Source organism: Poromitra crassiceps (genome assembly GCF_964638095.1).
Source record: "Poromitra crassiceps genome assembly, chromosome: 4".
Lineage (NCBI taxonomy): Eukaryota > Metazoa > Chordata > Actinopteri > Beryciformes > Melamphaidae > Poromitra > Poromitra crassiceps.
This window is the reverse complement of record NC_139626.1, coordinates 54,327,300-54,344,978: the sequence shown is the minus strand read 5'-3', so window position 1 is coordinate 54,344,978 and position 17,679 is coordinate 54,327,300. Positions and strand designations below refer to the sequence as shown.

At 46.4% G+C, this 17,679-nt stretch overlaps 1 protein-coding gene across 1 annotated transcript in view; it reads left to right on the top strand.

Annotated features, from left to right (window-relative positions):
- LOC310775844 (uncharacterized protein) overlaps positions 1–17,679 on the top strand; it is a 263,961-nt gene that overhangs the window by 149,175 nt on the left and 97,107 nt on the right. The window contains exon 9 of the mRNA XM_083635971.1: positions 6,843–7,196. Coding sequence (XP_083492097.1) covers positions 6,843–7,196 — 354 coding nt within the window. The remainder of the gene's footprint in view (positions 1–6,842; positions 7,197–17,679) is intronic.

Here is a 17,679-nt window from a genome sequence, read left to right as displayed (position 1 = left end):
TACGTCACGGCCAGTCAGCCCAGGGTCCGTCACTCTTCGTTTCTTCCAGCCAGTGTGAGGACGTCGTTTTCTTAAGCTCCGCGGTTAGCTCTGAAATTAGCGCTCTTCATAGCTTGGATAAATAGACTCGCTCCGGTTGATTTGCCCACCTCAAGAGGTTCGCGTGGACGAGATAAATCAGGATTCGGGGACCTGTTTCTGTACTCTTCACCAGCGGCATCGGATCAAGCCATCCAAAGCTAAGAGTGTCTTTCATTGTTAACTGTTGTTTAGCTGCAGCCGTGCAGCTCATGTGAACGTTTTCCCCGGCTGGGGTAACGTTGTGTTAGGCTTGGGCGCTGACTCAGATCTGCACTCAAAACTCTTAGCTAGGTTGCATACGTGCAGAATAGCTTGTACCGTTAGCACTAGAACAACGGGCTAATTAGCACAGTTGTTACAGATAGCTAGCTTGCATCCGTGCGGTTGCTTCTGTTTGCTAGGTACTTTAGGCGCCAGCTACTAGCGTTAGAGCGCGCGCGTTTCTCCGGCTGGAGTAACGTTAGATAGATAGCTAGCTAGTTGTCTCGTGCAGCTAGCAGCTAGCTTGTAGCACTCCAGCATCTTCACCGTTGCAAGCTACTGTAATTAGCCAGCTTACACGGTTAACTCCCGCTAATTCTGGTACAGTCGGCGGGGCTTGTTGGCGGGTTAGCTTTGCTTACTCGCACAATGAACCGGGCGGCTGCCATGAGACAGGGGGAGACAGCCAAGAGCTGTGTTAGCTGTGAGGCTACATTGGCGATCCAGGACCGCCACAGGGAGTGTGTGTTTTGCCTCGGGCATAACCATGCTAGCGACGCCCTGCTTAAGCCAGATTTCTCCCGGGCCTGCGAAGGCTTTACCCTGGCCGTTTTACGGGAGAGAGCGATGCTCTTTGGATCCAGCCAGGGACCGTCATCGCAGGGTGCCTATGACAGGTCAGGCCCGCCTGGCTTTGGCCATATGGGCAGACCCCCGTTACCTATCGAGGGGCACTCGATTGGGCCTGGTCCCGCTCAGGCTAGTGATTCGCACCGACGCCTCCCTCTGGGGTTGGGGTGCGGTGTGCGGGCTTCTGTCGGCGAACGGCCGGTGGGAGGCTCAGGAGCATCGCCACATAAACGTCTTGGAGCTGGAGGCGATCCGCCACGCTCTGCTTCATTTCCAGCGAGTCATACATGGACGCCATGTGCTGATTCGCTCGGACAATATGGCGGCGATCGCCCACCTGAACAAACAGGGCGGTGTGCGGTCGAAGACTTTGAACCGGTTAGCGGCGGAGATTCAGCTGTGGGCGTATCCCCGTCTCCTGTCAGTGTCGGCGGTCTATCTGCCGGGACGGCTGAATTACGGCGCCGACCTGCTGTCTCGAGGCTACCCCCGTCATACGGAGTGGTGCCTCCACCCTCAGGTGGTGGAACAGATTTGGGCCAGGTTCGGTCGTGCCCGCGTCGATCTCTTCGCATCGTGGCGCGCGACGCACTGCCCATTGTGGTTCTCGATCCAGGAGGACAGCCCCCCGTTGGGACACGACGCGTTGGCGAACGCGTGGCCACGGAAGGGGCTTTATGCGTTTCCACCGATCCCCCTGACCCGTCAGGTGTTGGACAGGGTGAAGGAACAGCGTCTCCGGCTCGGTCTAGACTCTAGTGGCTCCGTTCTGGCCCAGGCAGACGTGGTTTGCGGACCTGGTCTCCCTGGCGCAGGGCCCGCCTTGGGCATTGCCGGTGCGGGCCGATCTCCTATCCCAGGCGGAGGGGGAGGTGTTCCACCCCTCCCCAGGCAGGCGGAAGTTAGCAGTCTGGCTCCTGAACGGGAGCAGTTGCTAGCACGGGGCTTGCCCGACAATGTGGTGCGCACTATTCAGAGTGCTAGGGCTGCTTCGACCCGCACTCAGTACGTGTACAAGTGGCGGGTTTTTTCGCGATGGTGCACAAGTAAGGGTGTGGATCCAGTGAACTGCAGCGTGCGTCCAGTTCTCTGTTTCCTTCAAAGCTTGCTTGACGCGGGCCAGTCCCCGCAGTCGCTGAAGGTGTACGTAGCCGCGATTTCGGCTTGCCACATGGGGATTGAAGGGACCCCCGTGGGGGTGTGCCCTTTGGTCTCGCGCTTCATGAAGGGGGCGCGTAAACTGCGCCCGCCGGTGCGGTGCGTTTTTCCCAAATGGGACCTGGTTACGGTGCTGGACGGGCTAACGGGTCATCCGTTTGAGCCCTTGGACTCCGCCGATTTGAAGTTTCTGTCCTTAAAGACCGCGCTGCTGCTGGCCTTATCGTCAGGGAAGAGAGTCGGTGACCTGATTGCCCTCTCAGTGCAGCAGGCCTGTATGGTTTTTGGGGACGATGGGCGCAGGGTTACGTTGCGACCTAACCCGGCGTACCAGCCCAAGAATATTAATGCCAGCTATAGGTCTATGGTTATAGACTTATCGGCATTCTGTCCCCCGCCGTTCAGTTCGGGTGAGGAGAGACGTTTGCACATGCTGTGCCCCGTAAGGGCGCTCTCGGCCTATGTGGCCAGGACGCGTTCATTACGCATTACAGATCAGCTGTTGGTCTGCTTTGGGCAAAGGGCCCAGGGCGGACCCCTTTCCAAGGATCGCTTATCACACTGGATAGTGGAGGCGATCGCGTTGGCATACTCTGCCGTGGGCAAGGTTCCCCCGGAGGGTATCAAGGCGCATTCTACGCGAGGTGTTGCGACATCCTCTGCGTTGTTGCGTGGTGTGTCGGTGGAGGACATGTGTGCCGCGGCCTCATGGTCCTCTCATCACACTTTTGTCAGGTACTACAGTCTCGACGTGTCCGGTTCGCAGTTCGCGCACGCGGTGCTGTCGGTGGCAAGAAAGTAATATCGTTGCCACTCTAATATGTCATTCGGTTAGGCATAAACGTTGCCATATAGCCGTGGTTCACCGGTGCCTTTCGGGTCGCCCTGTGGGTGCTCCCGGCAGCAAGGTCGGTTGAATTGAGGCACTAGTGAGAGCTTGAGTTCGAAACGAAGTAAAGCGTTAGGGTTGTGCTACAACCCGGGTTTTACGAGTGAGAACGAGAGCTCTCACTACCCAGCCTTGCTGCGTCGATGCGTCTCTGGGTGCGTCGGATCTCAGCTGGCTGGAAGAAATGAGTGGCGGACCCTGGGCTGACTGGCCGTGACGTAGTCACGGGGGTGAGATGGGTGGCCCAGTCAGCCCCAGGGGGGCACCACGTCACCTAAAGGGCGTGGTCAGGTTTTAATGTAAAGTAATTTTTGGAGCAAAAATGACAGTCTTCCATAGTGCTGCGTACGCAGCGAACTAGGCACTAGTGAGAGCTCTCGTTCTCACTCGTAAAACCCGGGTTGTAGCACAACCCTAACGTTATTGCTAACAATGGCTAGCATGGCTAGCGACTGGATCTGACCAAGAGCAGACTTGCAACAGTGAACTTCCCAGCTCCAGTTTTCTGCAAATGGAACGCTAACAAAACGGATGTGACCTCATTTAGCCTCCACATCCCAGTTATTTTGCGATAAAGGAACGCACCAATAGACTGTAGCAACCAGTGATGTGCGGTCATGGGAGGCAAGGTAGGCACCTTGTGTTTTCCCCACATTTCTTGACCCATGTGGTAGGCTATAAACTTTGATTTGCAACTGTTCGTTTTTAGTCATTTCACCAAGTAAATGTGTTGTGTTGAGAGCATTATTGAGAGAGATTAAAAGCAGCACAGAGTAGGCAATCAGGGCTGAGAAGTAAAACGGCTTTCAGTAAAAACAAGTTTGGAGATTCATTCATGGGCTGATGTGCGGTCGTTTGAGAGTGAAAGCGCACTCAGTAGGTACTGCACATAATAGCGTTTCATTGTGACTTTTCACGGGGTGCTCACTATTACCATACATGCTGATCACTTGGCTGATCACTTCTGAGTATAAAAGCATCTGCCCCAGCACGAGGTCCGCACAGTGACTCGCGGAGACTCGCGGAGCTCCACCCCCACGGAGCTTGCTCGAGTATAATGAGCCCTTTACTCTCCTGTTTATCTGATTGCTGTTGTGGATGCTGGATCAAACATTTTCATGAGTGATGACGAGTCATCCGCACTGGCTTGTGTGTGTGTGTATGTGTGTGTGTATGTGTGTGTGTGTGTGTGTGTGTGTGTGTGTGTGTGTGTATGTGTGTGTGAATACCATAAAAAATAGCTTTAAAACATGCCCGTAAATGGTGCCGTTTTACAATGAGGTTATCAGGAGAAAATCAAATAAAGCGCCAGGTTCACAATTAGTCAAGCAAGGTACTCAACTACACGTTTTATCATTTATGATGCCCATTCAGTGTCAGCCCCGGTCCATATCTCAGACCAGCCCATAACCATCACAGACTCCTTCAAGTTCCTTGGCACCTACATCAATAACACACTCAAATGGACAATCAATACCACCCACATCATCAAAAAGGCCCAACAAAGACTATACTTCCTCAGACAACTCAAAAAATATCACGTCAAAAAACAGCTACTGGTCCACTTCTACACAGCCATCATTCAAAGTATCCTCACATCCTCTCTCACTGTCTGGTACGGGAACACAAACACCCACACCAAAAAGAAACTGGACCGGATCGTCACCAAGGCCTCCAAAATCATCGGCCGTGACCTCCCCCCAATCAGCTCACTATTCACTACACGCACCTCCAACCGGTCAGCCAAAATCATCAGAGACCCCTCCCATCCAGCTCACCACCTCTTCCAACTCCTTCCATCTGGAAGACGCTACAGGGCCATATCCACCAAAACCACCCGTTTTAAAAACAGCTTCTTCCCAACAGCAGAACATCAGAACTCTAAACTCCCCCTGCTAGCCCCCCCCCCCCCCCCCCCCCCAATCTGGACTTTTACTTTTCTCTGCTGCTGTATGTTTCTCTGTGCGTGCTGTAATGTTTATGGTGTTGTGTCTGTTTGTCTACTTCTTGCACTGAAGCTGAGCTACCATGCTGTACCTAACAATTACCACCAACATTGTTGTGTGGCACTAATAAAGTATCTTGTATCTTGTATGTTGTTCAAAGCTGCGCAGCTACATGATATATCATTCAAAAGTGATCAAATATAGAGAGCCGCAGGGATGACGTATTTTTGTAGTCAGAACGCGGAAGTCCCGGACTTCCTGGTTCTTCACTGTTTCTGTCAATGGGATTTTTAAATGGGTTTTTGCCGCGATGCTTCAAATAAGGTCTCTAGGCAACGCAAGCTTAATCAAACGCGAACCAGTGTTCAGCCGGATAATCTTCACACATGAGGACATGAGTTTTGAAGCGTAAATGCGACCCCTAGAAGTAAAAAGCTTGTGCTAAGCTAATCCAGAACTACACACAGTGTTGCATAGGCTTCCACGTCACGTCACCACTCAACCTGGAGTGTTGTTGATGTGTGCGTTGCTGTCCACTGATTACCCCGGGCTGAACGGGCTGAACCAGGTGAGGGAAAGAGAATTTCCGTGTTCGTCCTTTGAAGTGATGACGTTATTGACGTATAATTTCCCCGTCGACTCAACAGTGTAGTCTCATTTAGCTGTTTGCTAGCTAGCCGCATTTTTAACGGCACATAAAAGCTTCAAAACTCATAAAAGTGGTCCTCATGTGTGAAGATGATATTACTAAACACTGGTTCGCGTTTGATTAAGCTTGCGTTGCCCAGAGACCTTATTAGAAGCATCGCGCCAAAAACCCATTCAAAAATCCCATAGGCGAAAACAGTGAAGAACCAGGAGTGTTAGCATCGATGATTTCCGGACTCGTTCCTGCGGCTCTCTATTCAACATCCACATTCCACGCACTTTCTTCTTCTCTCGTTTGTAGGTGGGTCGCTGACAGCTTCAAGCTGCCTACCGCCACCTGCTGTACAAGTAGGATAGTTGCATCGTTTCAACATTCCATGTCCACAGTCGCGTTCCAAGCCGGATTTTGATTACAAAGACGGGCTCAGCAGCCAGAGACCGGAGTCTTTGTGTTTAACACTCAAAACAATAGAGGTAGTGTGGACAATAGATGCAAACGAAGTGCAATACGGCCTAATGTAGACATGACCTTAGTTTTGTCAATCAACTATATCTCATGTCGCACATTATACATCACACCATCAACAACAATGGACTGGCGGGAGAGATGTTACTTATATGCGACTGGTTGTGCGTAGTCTTTGTGATTGATAACTTATAGTGCCACAGTTTTACCACAAACTGTGACTTTCTCGACTTGCAGAGTTATCTTTTACATTGACAAACATGACGTGTGTACTCGTGGCACAATTCAAACGGGATCAAAAAGGTAGTGTATCGCTACGTTCACCACCGGCACCATTCATATTTTTGTCGGACGCTGGTACCCAGAGAAATGTGGGAAGTGACGTTTACTTTGGCGCTCTATTGGGAGCATCCAGGTGCCCCAGATCAGCTGATCAAAGCAGCCCCAGCCTCTGCCCAGGATCTGCAGACTGAAAGCAACCAATCAGCACAGTGTAAAGAGCCCACAGCACATAGTGAGAGGGCTCCCTGCCATCACTGCATGATGGATGCAATCACAAAATGTCAATATAATCTAATTTTTAATATATATATATGCTATATATATATATATATATATATGTGTCTGTCTGTCTGTCTGTCTGTCTGTCTGTGTGTGTGTGTGTGTGTGTGTGTGTGTGTGTGTGTGTGTGTGCGCGTGCGTGTGTCTGTCTGTGTGTGTGTGTGTGTTGCAGTTCCACTCCAGCAGCTCCACTGCAGATGAAAGTCTGTCCTGTAATGTGTTTGTGAATGTGATGTGGTTTGTGATGTGCTCTGTGTTACAGTGGTCCAGCCTCAGGATGACTGGGGAGTGACTTACACTCCTACTGAGATCTGTGCCATCAAAGGATCAACAGTGGACATACTCTGCTCCTACACATACCCAGCCTACCTAGATGACCTTCCTGTCACAGTGAAGAAGACGTTGTGGTTTAAACTGGAGGGTGGTGAACCTGTGGATGTGACAACAGACTCAGAGTATGCAGGTCGTGTGGAGTATGGTGGTGATCACAAGAACTGCAGGCTGAGAATCACAGACCTGAGAGAGAGCGACTCAGCTGTGTACAAGTTCAGCTTCACAACAAACCATCCAGCTGGGAGCTATACTGCTTCACCTGGAGTTAATCTGACTGTCACAGGTAACTCTTTGATCAGACCATTTGCTACTTCAGTTATAAACAGCTCCACAATCAAGTAACTGAGGGGGCAGTTAAAGTGTGAGGGGGCAATTATTTTTATATAGTAAAACAGTAGGTTATCAGACTGTGTGGTTATCAGCACTGTGTGACAAGTTTTTCTATAAATCTGTAATAAACATTGTGTTTTTGTTAGGCATCTATTCAAATGTTGAGAGTTTAGAGTGTATAAGAACTTAGAACATTATGGCGGAACTTATATTTTTGGTAATTGGGGGGTGACCACTTCTGTTCTGGAAATTGCTCAGAAACATCTTATTGTAAATATAGCAGGAAAGCCATACTGTACATCCCCTGAATGCCCTATAGGTCAGGACTATTCAACTATATTGTTCAGAGGACCACATTGTCAGAAAGCTAAGGACATTTCCCTGAGCTATTTTTATCATCAGCATCACCACATCTTAAAATATTAAATTATATACATCATATATTTTGGTAATTCTATTACAGAAACAGAAACAGAAATGAAAAAATACAGATCAAAATCCACAGATGAAAAACAGAAACATGACTTGATTTTTATCTGCTGCTGAACAGTAGCGGCTCCAGCCAATTGTGGCTGGGGGGGCTAAGGGGGGGCTTAAATATTTACAGCAGGGGCTAACTTTTTCTACATAAATAGACAGTGGTTCTCTTCTCAACCTGTGGTACAGGTACCACTGGTGGTACGCGGGGGCCCCTCCCTCTCATACATTCATATGGTGGTAATTTCTCAGGTACTTGTGTAAAAAAGTTGAGAACCACTAATATAAGAAATAATAATAATAATATGATAGGGTGTGAATTAGGCTCTACTGTTAGACAAGGAGGGCCCACTGCTTTTCCATTGAGAGCCAAATCCCCAACTCAACATTATGCATGTAAGTGCTTCAATGAGCTGAAGACTGACTGTGTAGTTAGCCCTATGTCACACTGTATGTTGAGACTGATGAGTCAGTTACACAAGGCTATATGCAGCACACACATTTAGATGGTAAATCAAGCAAAGCCCAGCAAGTTGGGCGGAGCCAGGCATGAAATCAACAGGGCAGAGCATTCAATATCAAGCCAGAGGACAAACAAGTATGAGGAAAAGTTCATAATTGAAGTGGAAAACCACAAAATAATATATGACACAACACATCCTTTTTACAAGGACAACACCAAGTCCACCCCTCCTCTGCTTCTCCAGTTGGGAACAATGATCTTCTGCCTGTTTGTTGTTGTATTCATCCAACATACAAATTGTCTCGCTCGATTTCACCGTGATAACCTGTGGGTCTCGTCACTCTAGCTGTCTGGTGGAGCGGAGCCGCGACGTGCTCTGCACGCAGCCGGTTAGTGTTGGCGGAGCACAGAGCACGGAGTGAAACCGGAGAACAGCTGCAACGCAACGCAAATGCAACCAGTGCAATCCCGGCGTTATGTTCACATTCACACCACACGCATGAGCACGGCGGCCAAAAAACACAACAGCACAGTAGGCAACGCAGTCTTAACAAAGCCATTATGTATATATCAAATATAAATTCCATGCCATGGCAGGCAGCCTACCTGTTAACATCAGTGCGGTCGATCCTAGAGACCTGTGCTGTCCAGTCCAGACAGTCCGTGTACAAAGCAAAATAAAGTATCTCCTTTGTGATAGCCATCAACATAAACGCTTGATCAATATAAAGGCGCGCGATACTAACGCTAGACGCTTGTTTTATGTCCATTTTCCATAGATATTGACATGTCTGTATGGAAGTTTAACTTCCGCGGTGACTTGAGAGACGCTTTGCCTTGCAGATGGAACAGGCCACTTTGAGCAGAGCAGAGGGGAGGTCCTTCTATCACACCATGCAATAATACGCGCCAGTATGGGGAGAACCCCCTCTATAAAAAATGGGCCGGCCCGGTGCAGACAGCCACGGATGCTGTGTTCAAGGATGCTGGGAATTTTCACTTCTATGATGTATTAGCCTAGTTTAGTGTTATAAATTAAGTTTTTGTTTTTCTCCAAAGAAATTTCCAGGGGGGGCTTAGGGGGGCTTGGCTAATTTCAGCCCCCCCCTGGCGCCGCGCATGCTGCTGAAGCCTCTGTGTGTCATTGAGAGAGGGGGAGAGAGAGAGAGAGAAAGAAAGAGAGAGAGATAGCTTGGTAGAGCGAGTTAGAGCGTGCATGGATGTGAAAGCCGACAGGGATTGCTCACATGGCGCTCGCTATCAAACGCAGTTGGAAAACACACAAGGGGGGGAGGTGAGAGAAAGAGAGAAAGACCAAGAGAGAGAGATAGAGAGAGAGAGAGAGGAGCGGGTGAGAGAAAGAGTGAAACACCAATAGAATGAGAGAGAGAGAGAGAGAGAGAGAGAGAGAGAGAGAGAGAGAGAGAGAGAGAGAGAGAGAGAGAGAGAGAGAGAGAGAGAGAGAGAGAGAGGCCGGTCTAGGCCTGTCCTATGTGTCTAGTTTGTGGTTGTAAAGTTTCATGACTATGATTATACTGTGATGATCCTAGAGGTCACAATATCATTTTATACAGTGAGGTAAAGTTTAAAAAAAATCTCACTCCAATAAATGGCTATAGGCACTAACATCACCACACATGAATACAGTTTGGCTCATTGAATACACAAGAGTCTCAGCTTTCCACTCGTACCAATTTATGCAATTCTAAGACTGTTTATGGACCCCAGTATGCAGAAATATTCAAATAGAATAGGTCAAAATAAAACTGCATGTTTGTGTGTGTGTGTGTGTGTGTGTGTGTGTGTGTGTGTGTGTGTGTGTGTGTGGGATTAGCATAAAGTGTGCATGTCTGTAAAGGAGAGACTTGTGGGTACCCATAGTGTGATGTATTTGATGATGTAGTCCTTGGTCATTTTCCCCGGGTGCCACCAGGGGGCGATGGTGGGTTGGGTATGCTGTTGTGTGCTTCCGGTTCCTGTCAGTCCAGTGCAGAATAAAGTAAATACCAAATACAGCAAGTGAAATTCTCCCTCTCTCCTGTTATTATACAGTGAATAAGGACAGTAAGCTAAAGCCTGTGAACGCTACACATTGAAAAGTTTATTTCTATAGGGACAGATACATAAACATAGAGCATTCACAGGAAACAGTCTTTGTTATATATCCTGACATTTATAGCCTAAGCTAGTTTGCAATGTTTGTCCCTAGATGTTATAAGGCAACTATAAAAACAGGGTACAGAACAGGATGTTCATCAGTTATCGAAAATCGATAATTGATCGTTAAGGAATGGAATCGATCATGTGGAATTTTTATCGATTTTGTTATTAATTTTTTTTTTCTTTTTTTTTTGTGTGGACTAGGTTTGGGTGGAATTCGTTCCTCCTCGCCCCACTCCATTGCACAGCTGACTAACGTGAGGTGGAGCTTCATATAGTCTCTAGTTTTCTGGCTGGGCATGGGCCTTTGTGCCAACAAAACTGTTTTAAACATGGGGAATTCACACCGGCATGCGCCGGGGATAGCAGTGTTGGAGAGGAGACACATTGAAATAAAGAGTTCATTGAGGAGAACACGTTGTCTTTCGTATTTTCTGCCATAGGCATTCATTTTGTAAAAAAAAAAAATATATATATATATATATATATTATTAATATAATCGATAATCGATAATTGATCGTTAATTTTCCCCGATGAAGTAGGCCTACTTCATAAAATAGTTTGGACAAATATCCTGCAATATTTTATAGACCATGAGTTTTAGCTGTTGAACTCCACCTTCAACGGGGAGCCAATTTAACTCTTTAAAATGGGTCCTAATGGATCCCAATTAAGATTAGGATTAGACTGTTGTGATGTGATGTCATTATTCAGTCTTACTCTTAACCATCGATATTTGCTCCTTTTCTCACTCACCTTCTTTCAAGTATAGTAGAGCTGCAACGATTAATCGATTAATCGATTAGTCGATCGACAGAAAATTAATCGACAACTATTTTGATAATCGATTAATCGTTTTGAGTACAATTTTAAGAGAAAAGGTCTAAATTCTCTGATTCGAGCTTCTTAAATGTGAATATTTTCTGGTTTCTTTACTCCTGTGCAGTGTTTGGAATAACGCCGTTTAAAAGAACGGCGTTACGTAACGCCGTTATTTTTTCAGTAACGGGGTAATCTAACTAATTACTGTTTCCGTCGTTACAACGCCGTTATCATTACTGAACGCTAAATGCGGTGCGTTACTATGAAATGATTGAGTAAACTACCCGTAGCCTACACTAGTGTTGTCAAGTGAGGAGACCGGGTGGGTTAACATAACGAGATAAACGATTATGATTGGCTAAGGCAGAGTCATGTGTTTCATGGTAGCCAATCGGAGCCAGTGTTACACACGAGCCAGGAGTCAGGACACGGGCGACACACACACACACACACACACACACACACACACACACACACACACACACACACACACACAGACACACCAAACAGATTTGAGGAAGCAGCAGAATGGCGAGTCCGGAGTAGAGAGCTGCGGGGGCCTGAAATTTCGGCCCGAGCCCTCCCCGGCCCGTGACATGCAGACCCGTGCCCGATCCAGCCCGTTGCGAGGCCCGAAGCCAATATTACGATATAATGACACATCTCTCTCCCTCTCTGTTCCGCGTGCTGCGTCGCCGCGCGGCCGTCCTGCGCAGCCTCTCTCTCTCTGTCTATTTGACTCTCTCTCTCTCTCTCTCTCTCTCTGTTATCTCTCTGTTCGGGAGCTGTCTACAGCTACGTCTGTGTGTGGCTGGGGGAGTGTCTGTGCACTCCTCTGTCTGACTGTGCTCCGCTGTGTAAAATCAAGCGAGCACGCTAATACAACATTATTTAATTGAATTATTGAAACGGCCCGACCCCGGACCTATTAATTAAAAATAAATAAAAAACAAGCCCGGCTTCGGCCGAGGGGCCCGTGAGGGTACCCTCAGGTTTGCAGCAATCCATGAAAATTTGGCATTTTCAAGGTGGAGATAACGCAAATAGTTACTTTCCCTGGTAACTAGTTAGTTTTATTATAGAGTAATTCAGTTACTAACTCAGTTACTTTTTGGAACAAGTAGTGAGTAACTATAACTAATTACTTTTTTAAAGTAACGTTCCCAACACTGCTCCTGTGTGACAGTTAACTGATATTATCTTTGAGTTGTGGACAAAACACGCTCTCAAATGTCTCAAAGACATTTCAGGGCGTCATCTTGGGCTTTGGGAAACACTGATGGTCATTTGCTACCATTTTCTGACATTTTATAGACCAAACAACTAATCGATTAATCGAGAAAATAATCGACAGATTAATCGATTATGAAAATAATCGTTAGTTGCAGCCCTAAAGTATAGTGTTTTAAAAGTGCTTTAAAAAGGGGATGACCTGCCTATATTTTCCACAACAACACATATGAACACATGACATGTTTGTGCCTTCCAAACACCATAGCATTAAAGTTAGTCAGACTTTTCTAGTAGAACAACTGAACCATAGTGAAGTACCTTAGTGAAGTAGAACCATATAGTGAAGTAGAACCATATAGTGAAGTAGAACCATATAGTGAAGTAGAACTAGTGAAGTAGAAACATAGAACCATATAGTGAAGTAGAACCATATAGTGAAGTAGAACCTGAAGTAGAACCATAGTGAAGTAGAACCATATAGTGAAGTAGAACCATATAGTGAAGTAGAACCATATAGTAGTAGGCTACAAAATGACTGGCTGGTCTGAACAGAACATGATGTTATAATAAGAGCACAGCTCAGAATCACAGAGATGTGGAGATTCTCAAAGTCTGCTGCCTGCAGGCGCCATAGGACAAATGTAATAATGTCTGTTTGTCTTCTTTATTTGTTTGAAAGTGGATTTTTCACTAAATAAAAACATGGAATAGATCATGAAATGTGCTTTGTAATAGACTGTAGCAGCATGTGTTTAGTGAAGACTAAATATCAAAGACTGGAGGCTGCTGAGAAACATTAGAGGCTTCAACTGTCTTCAACTGTCAATTAACACCTGAGAGCTTTGTGATGCAGAGAGAGAGAGAGAGAGGGAGAGAGAGAGAGAGAGAGGGAGAGAGAGAGAGAGAGAGGGGGAGATACAGACAGGGAGAGAGAGAGACAGAGGGAAAGAGAGGGGAGAAGGGAGAGAGAGGCCGTCTGTCTCTTGCCGCCCCCGCCCCCCCCCCCCCCCCCTCTCTGAAATGAATGAATGAATGAATGAATGAATGAATGAATGAAAACTTTATTTAACAGATTGCAGATTGGGTACAATACAGTACGGCTCAATACACACAATTGTCAAGGGGATGCAGACCAGAGAAAGACGTTTGTCTTGTTTACATCAGGGTCCCCCATTTTCAATTCATAGTGACATTTATGACATACACAACATACATGACATCATGACATTTATGGCATAGGGCCCTAATACAATACATATACATGCCATACAGCATGACCTACATGACATACAGGTATATAGTACTGTTACATTTGTGACATATACGATATGCAAATATACAGTAGGGGAGAGTGGGGTGAGTTGTGCCAGTGGGGAAGTTGTGCCACCCCTTGTATCTAGAAAACCATAGAAGAAATTGGTCATGTGACCACACATTTTTGAAGAGGCATCCATTTTACTCACTCTGCAAAGAAGGGAGGCAGATGGCACAAGAGCTAAGCACATTTAAGTTCAAAAAACTGTTTTTTGCCTCTCAAAGTAAATTTTTTATGATCAAGGTTTATTGATTGTTGTGTCTGAACAATTATAGACAAGCTTGAAAACATTTCACGCATGTGTTAGTGTTTTAGTAAGCTACAATATGAGGCTATACTGTTAGCATGATGTTAGCTCCAAACCAGCTATATGATACAAGTTTGTTAAAATGGTGGGGATGGGGTGATTTGTGCCAAAAGGCCTGGGTTAAGTTGTGCCAGTGCAGTTGCAGTTGATTTAGTGAAATGTTATTTCATTTTGTTCTTAAATGTTTAAATAGACCTTGTTGAAGAATATTGCAGTATTGGCAAGTGTAGCCTGGCTCTGTGATAGTTGATTTTGTTCATTTTGAACATCATTTTTATTTCTGAAAATGTTAAATATGTAGGTAAACTGCTGCTACCGTTTAGCCTTGTTTAACCCTGTTATAGTACACTGGACTTTAGTGTTATTCTTATTTTGTCTTGCTTTGATATAGCATTACAGTATATGAGATGAAAATGTTCTGTTTTACTTCAGTAATCAATGGCACAATTTACCCCAACGTATTCTCTCCAAAGGCACAACTTACCCCGCACCGGGGGCAAGTTGTGCCAAGAGACCACTTTTTTAAGAATAGCCATATTTTTTTAACAGTTTATTTAAGATCCAAAGGGAGTGTTCCCAGTGGTGCACAACATCCTGAAATATATTTACATATTGTAGTTGGAGGCATTACTGTCATGCCCTCACTTTAAAGACACCTCAAGTAAAAAGTGGCACAACTCACCCCACTCTCCCCTACTGTTACCCATAGATCCTAACAGAGAATATATACATATGATGGGGAGGAGACTGTACATTAGGGGGGGGTGGGTGGGTGGGAGAAAAAATATACATACGGTGGGGAGAAAATATAATACATACGGTGGGGAGGAGACTGTCTATTAGGAGAGGGGGGGTTAGGTTTGGACATTCACGGTGGCCAGTTTCGAATTGCAGCCTCCCGTAGGTGCTCTCTAAGAGCGATTTTGAATGTGGGTAGGGATGCACATCTTTTTACGGCTGTGGGTAGGGCGTTCCACATTGTTGTGGCATAATTGCGAAATGTGTTTAGTCCCTTGTTTGTGCCGAATCTGGGTTGCACATGATTTGTGGAACTCCCTCTGGTGTTGTGGGCGTGGTACTCACTGACCTTTGGGAAGTATTTCGACATGTACATGGGTACCTGTGTGGTGTAGTGTATCTTGTAGACCAGGCCCATTGCAAGTTGCTGTACTCTGTCGTCTACTCTAAGCCATCCTAGGTAGTCAAAGTGGGCAGGGGTGAGGTGGGTTCTAGGAGTAAGGTCAAGTAGTAGTCTGACCAGTTTGTTTTGTGATGTTTGTAATCTTGTTTTTAGCGCCTTTGATGTGCTTTGGTACCATGAGGTGCAAGCATAGTCGTAGTACCCTTGAATGAGTGCTCCTGCCAGAGTCTTCAGGGTATTCTTGTTTACCAGAGAGGAGATCCGGTACAAGAATCTAGTTCGTTGGTTGACTTTTTTGATTACATTGGATGCCATTTTGTCACAGGAAAGATTTGCCTCTAGGATGGAACCCAGGTATGTAATTTAATCTTTCCTTGTGACAATATTGTCACCCACTGTAACTGTATCTCTCGGTTTCGTGCGCAAAATGAAGAGAGAGAGACTGTGACAACGTGATGTACTCGCTATCGCCCAGTCAGCCCTGCCCCGCTGCTACAGCGGGGTTGGCTGCCTTGCTGTATTTCTTCAATTGGTCGATTTCGAAATGGCCCCTCCTTCCCTCACTGCCATCTGTCGCTCACCACCTTGCAACGCATGCTGGGATACCTGGCGTCAGGACATCGCAAACGACAAGACGAGAGGAGGGGCCAAAACCGAAATAGACCAATTGAAGACGGAAATACAGCAAGACAGCCAACCAAGCTGCAGCAGCGGGACAGGGCTTGATAGGGCGAGGTTGAGTTGTACATGTAAGTTCATCGCGTTTGGTGAGAAGGGGGTCTGAGAGTGAGAGCGCGCGTGAGAGAGAGAGACATAGAGAGAGAGTTTGAGTTTTAACAAAGCCTTTAATGAAACCTCTACCTACAACATGTACATCATGGCAGAGGACAAACAAGTTTCACAAAACACAAAATCAGAACCAATGCAACCCCTTCAAAAAAAAATCAACACAGCAACACCAAACAAAACAAAATTGACCGGTCATGGACATTCATACACATTGTCAAGCCCTCCTCATCCAAACTCTGTGTTAGTTTAGTTTAGTTTAGTTTATTGTTTAGTTAGACAGGACAGTGCACATTAATAAAACAGTTTACACATATAGAATCATCCATACATGTCAACAGTAAAAGTGTCGGGATTAGCCGAAGCTAGTTTTCACCCGCAGTCCTCGGGACATAAAGAACTAAAAACTACAAGGTAATTACAGGACTAAAAACAATACGGGAATAAAAAGCAATACGGGAATAAAAGCAATCTAATAAAATAAAAATGCACAAGGGATAACAATACATACACAGGATAAGAACAATACACTCAAACAAGATAAAATCAATACAGTTAAAGTGCAAGGGAGACAAGATCAGAACAATAAAGTGCTGATACAGTACAATAAAGTGCAAAATCAAGGAAATGATGAGAAGGCTATTGGTGATTGGTTATGGGTGCAATGTTGGTTACTTTTGAGCCATTCCTTAAGTTTATTTTTGAAGGTGGGGTATGTGGGGCACTCCCTTACTGCGGCCGGGAGACCGTTCCATACCTTACCACCCACGATGGACAAAACGTTTCTCCCAAATGCAGTGCGTACGGGGTACGGTGGCGCAGTCCGTAGCGCTGTCGCCTCACAGCTAGAAGGTCCTGAGTTCGATTCTCGTCTGGGACGCTGTGGGCGCTGGAGTTGTGACCTCCCCATATCTTCAGTGCCAACTGCCCAGGTTGGCTATCTCGTCGAAAGTGACTTTCTGTGTGGAGTTTGCATGTTCTCCCCGTACTCCCCAGGGGGTTCCTCCGTACATAACCCCCCACTAAAAACATGCAGAAGATCGTCATCCGACCAGTGACGACAACATCTGAAGTTGGTCCCCGGACGCTGGCAAGAAAAAGCGATCACTGCTCCTGGCCTGCCCCCTGGAGGAAAGGACAAGCCTGGATGGGTCAAATGCAGAGGACATATTTCACCGGCCACCATCAGCATGAGTGTGTGTTGTGGCCGCATGCATGTGTTGAAGTGTTCGTGTGATAATAAAGACGGGCTTGTCCATCTGAAATCATGTTTTAATCGTCTGTGGCCCAACTCACAGTCTCCTCTTTGACATGCCCTGGTGGTCATGCCCTCCACGGACCTCCGCTTAAAAAACTCTCCCAGAGGAGGTGGGGCAAGTCCATGGAGACACTTAAAGGCCCATTCCGTTGGTTCTGGCGAGAAATAAATGTGCACAAAGTGGTTATTATTGGCACTGAGTGAATGCGCCTTGACGTAACTTAAAAATGGCGACCAGGGGCATTTCTCTCCTACCAGCCGTTCAGAAGATACATGGAAAAACCGCAGTTTCGAACGGGTTAGCATTTCCCGCCACAGCTAGAGGATGTGACGTCTGCGCGCGTTCATGAGCTTGCGTACTTGTCTTAGACGGCTAACAGGAAATGGCTAAAGTAGCTTTTAACGTTACGTTCGTCGCTAGCTGCTAGCAAAAGGAAACAACACAGACTCCAGAAAAAGTCCACACTAAATAA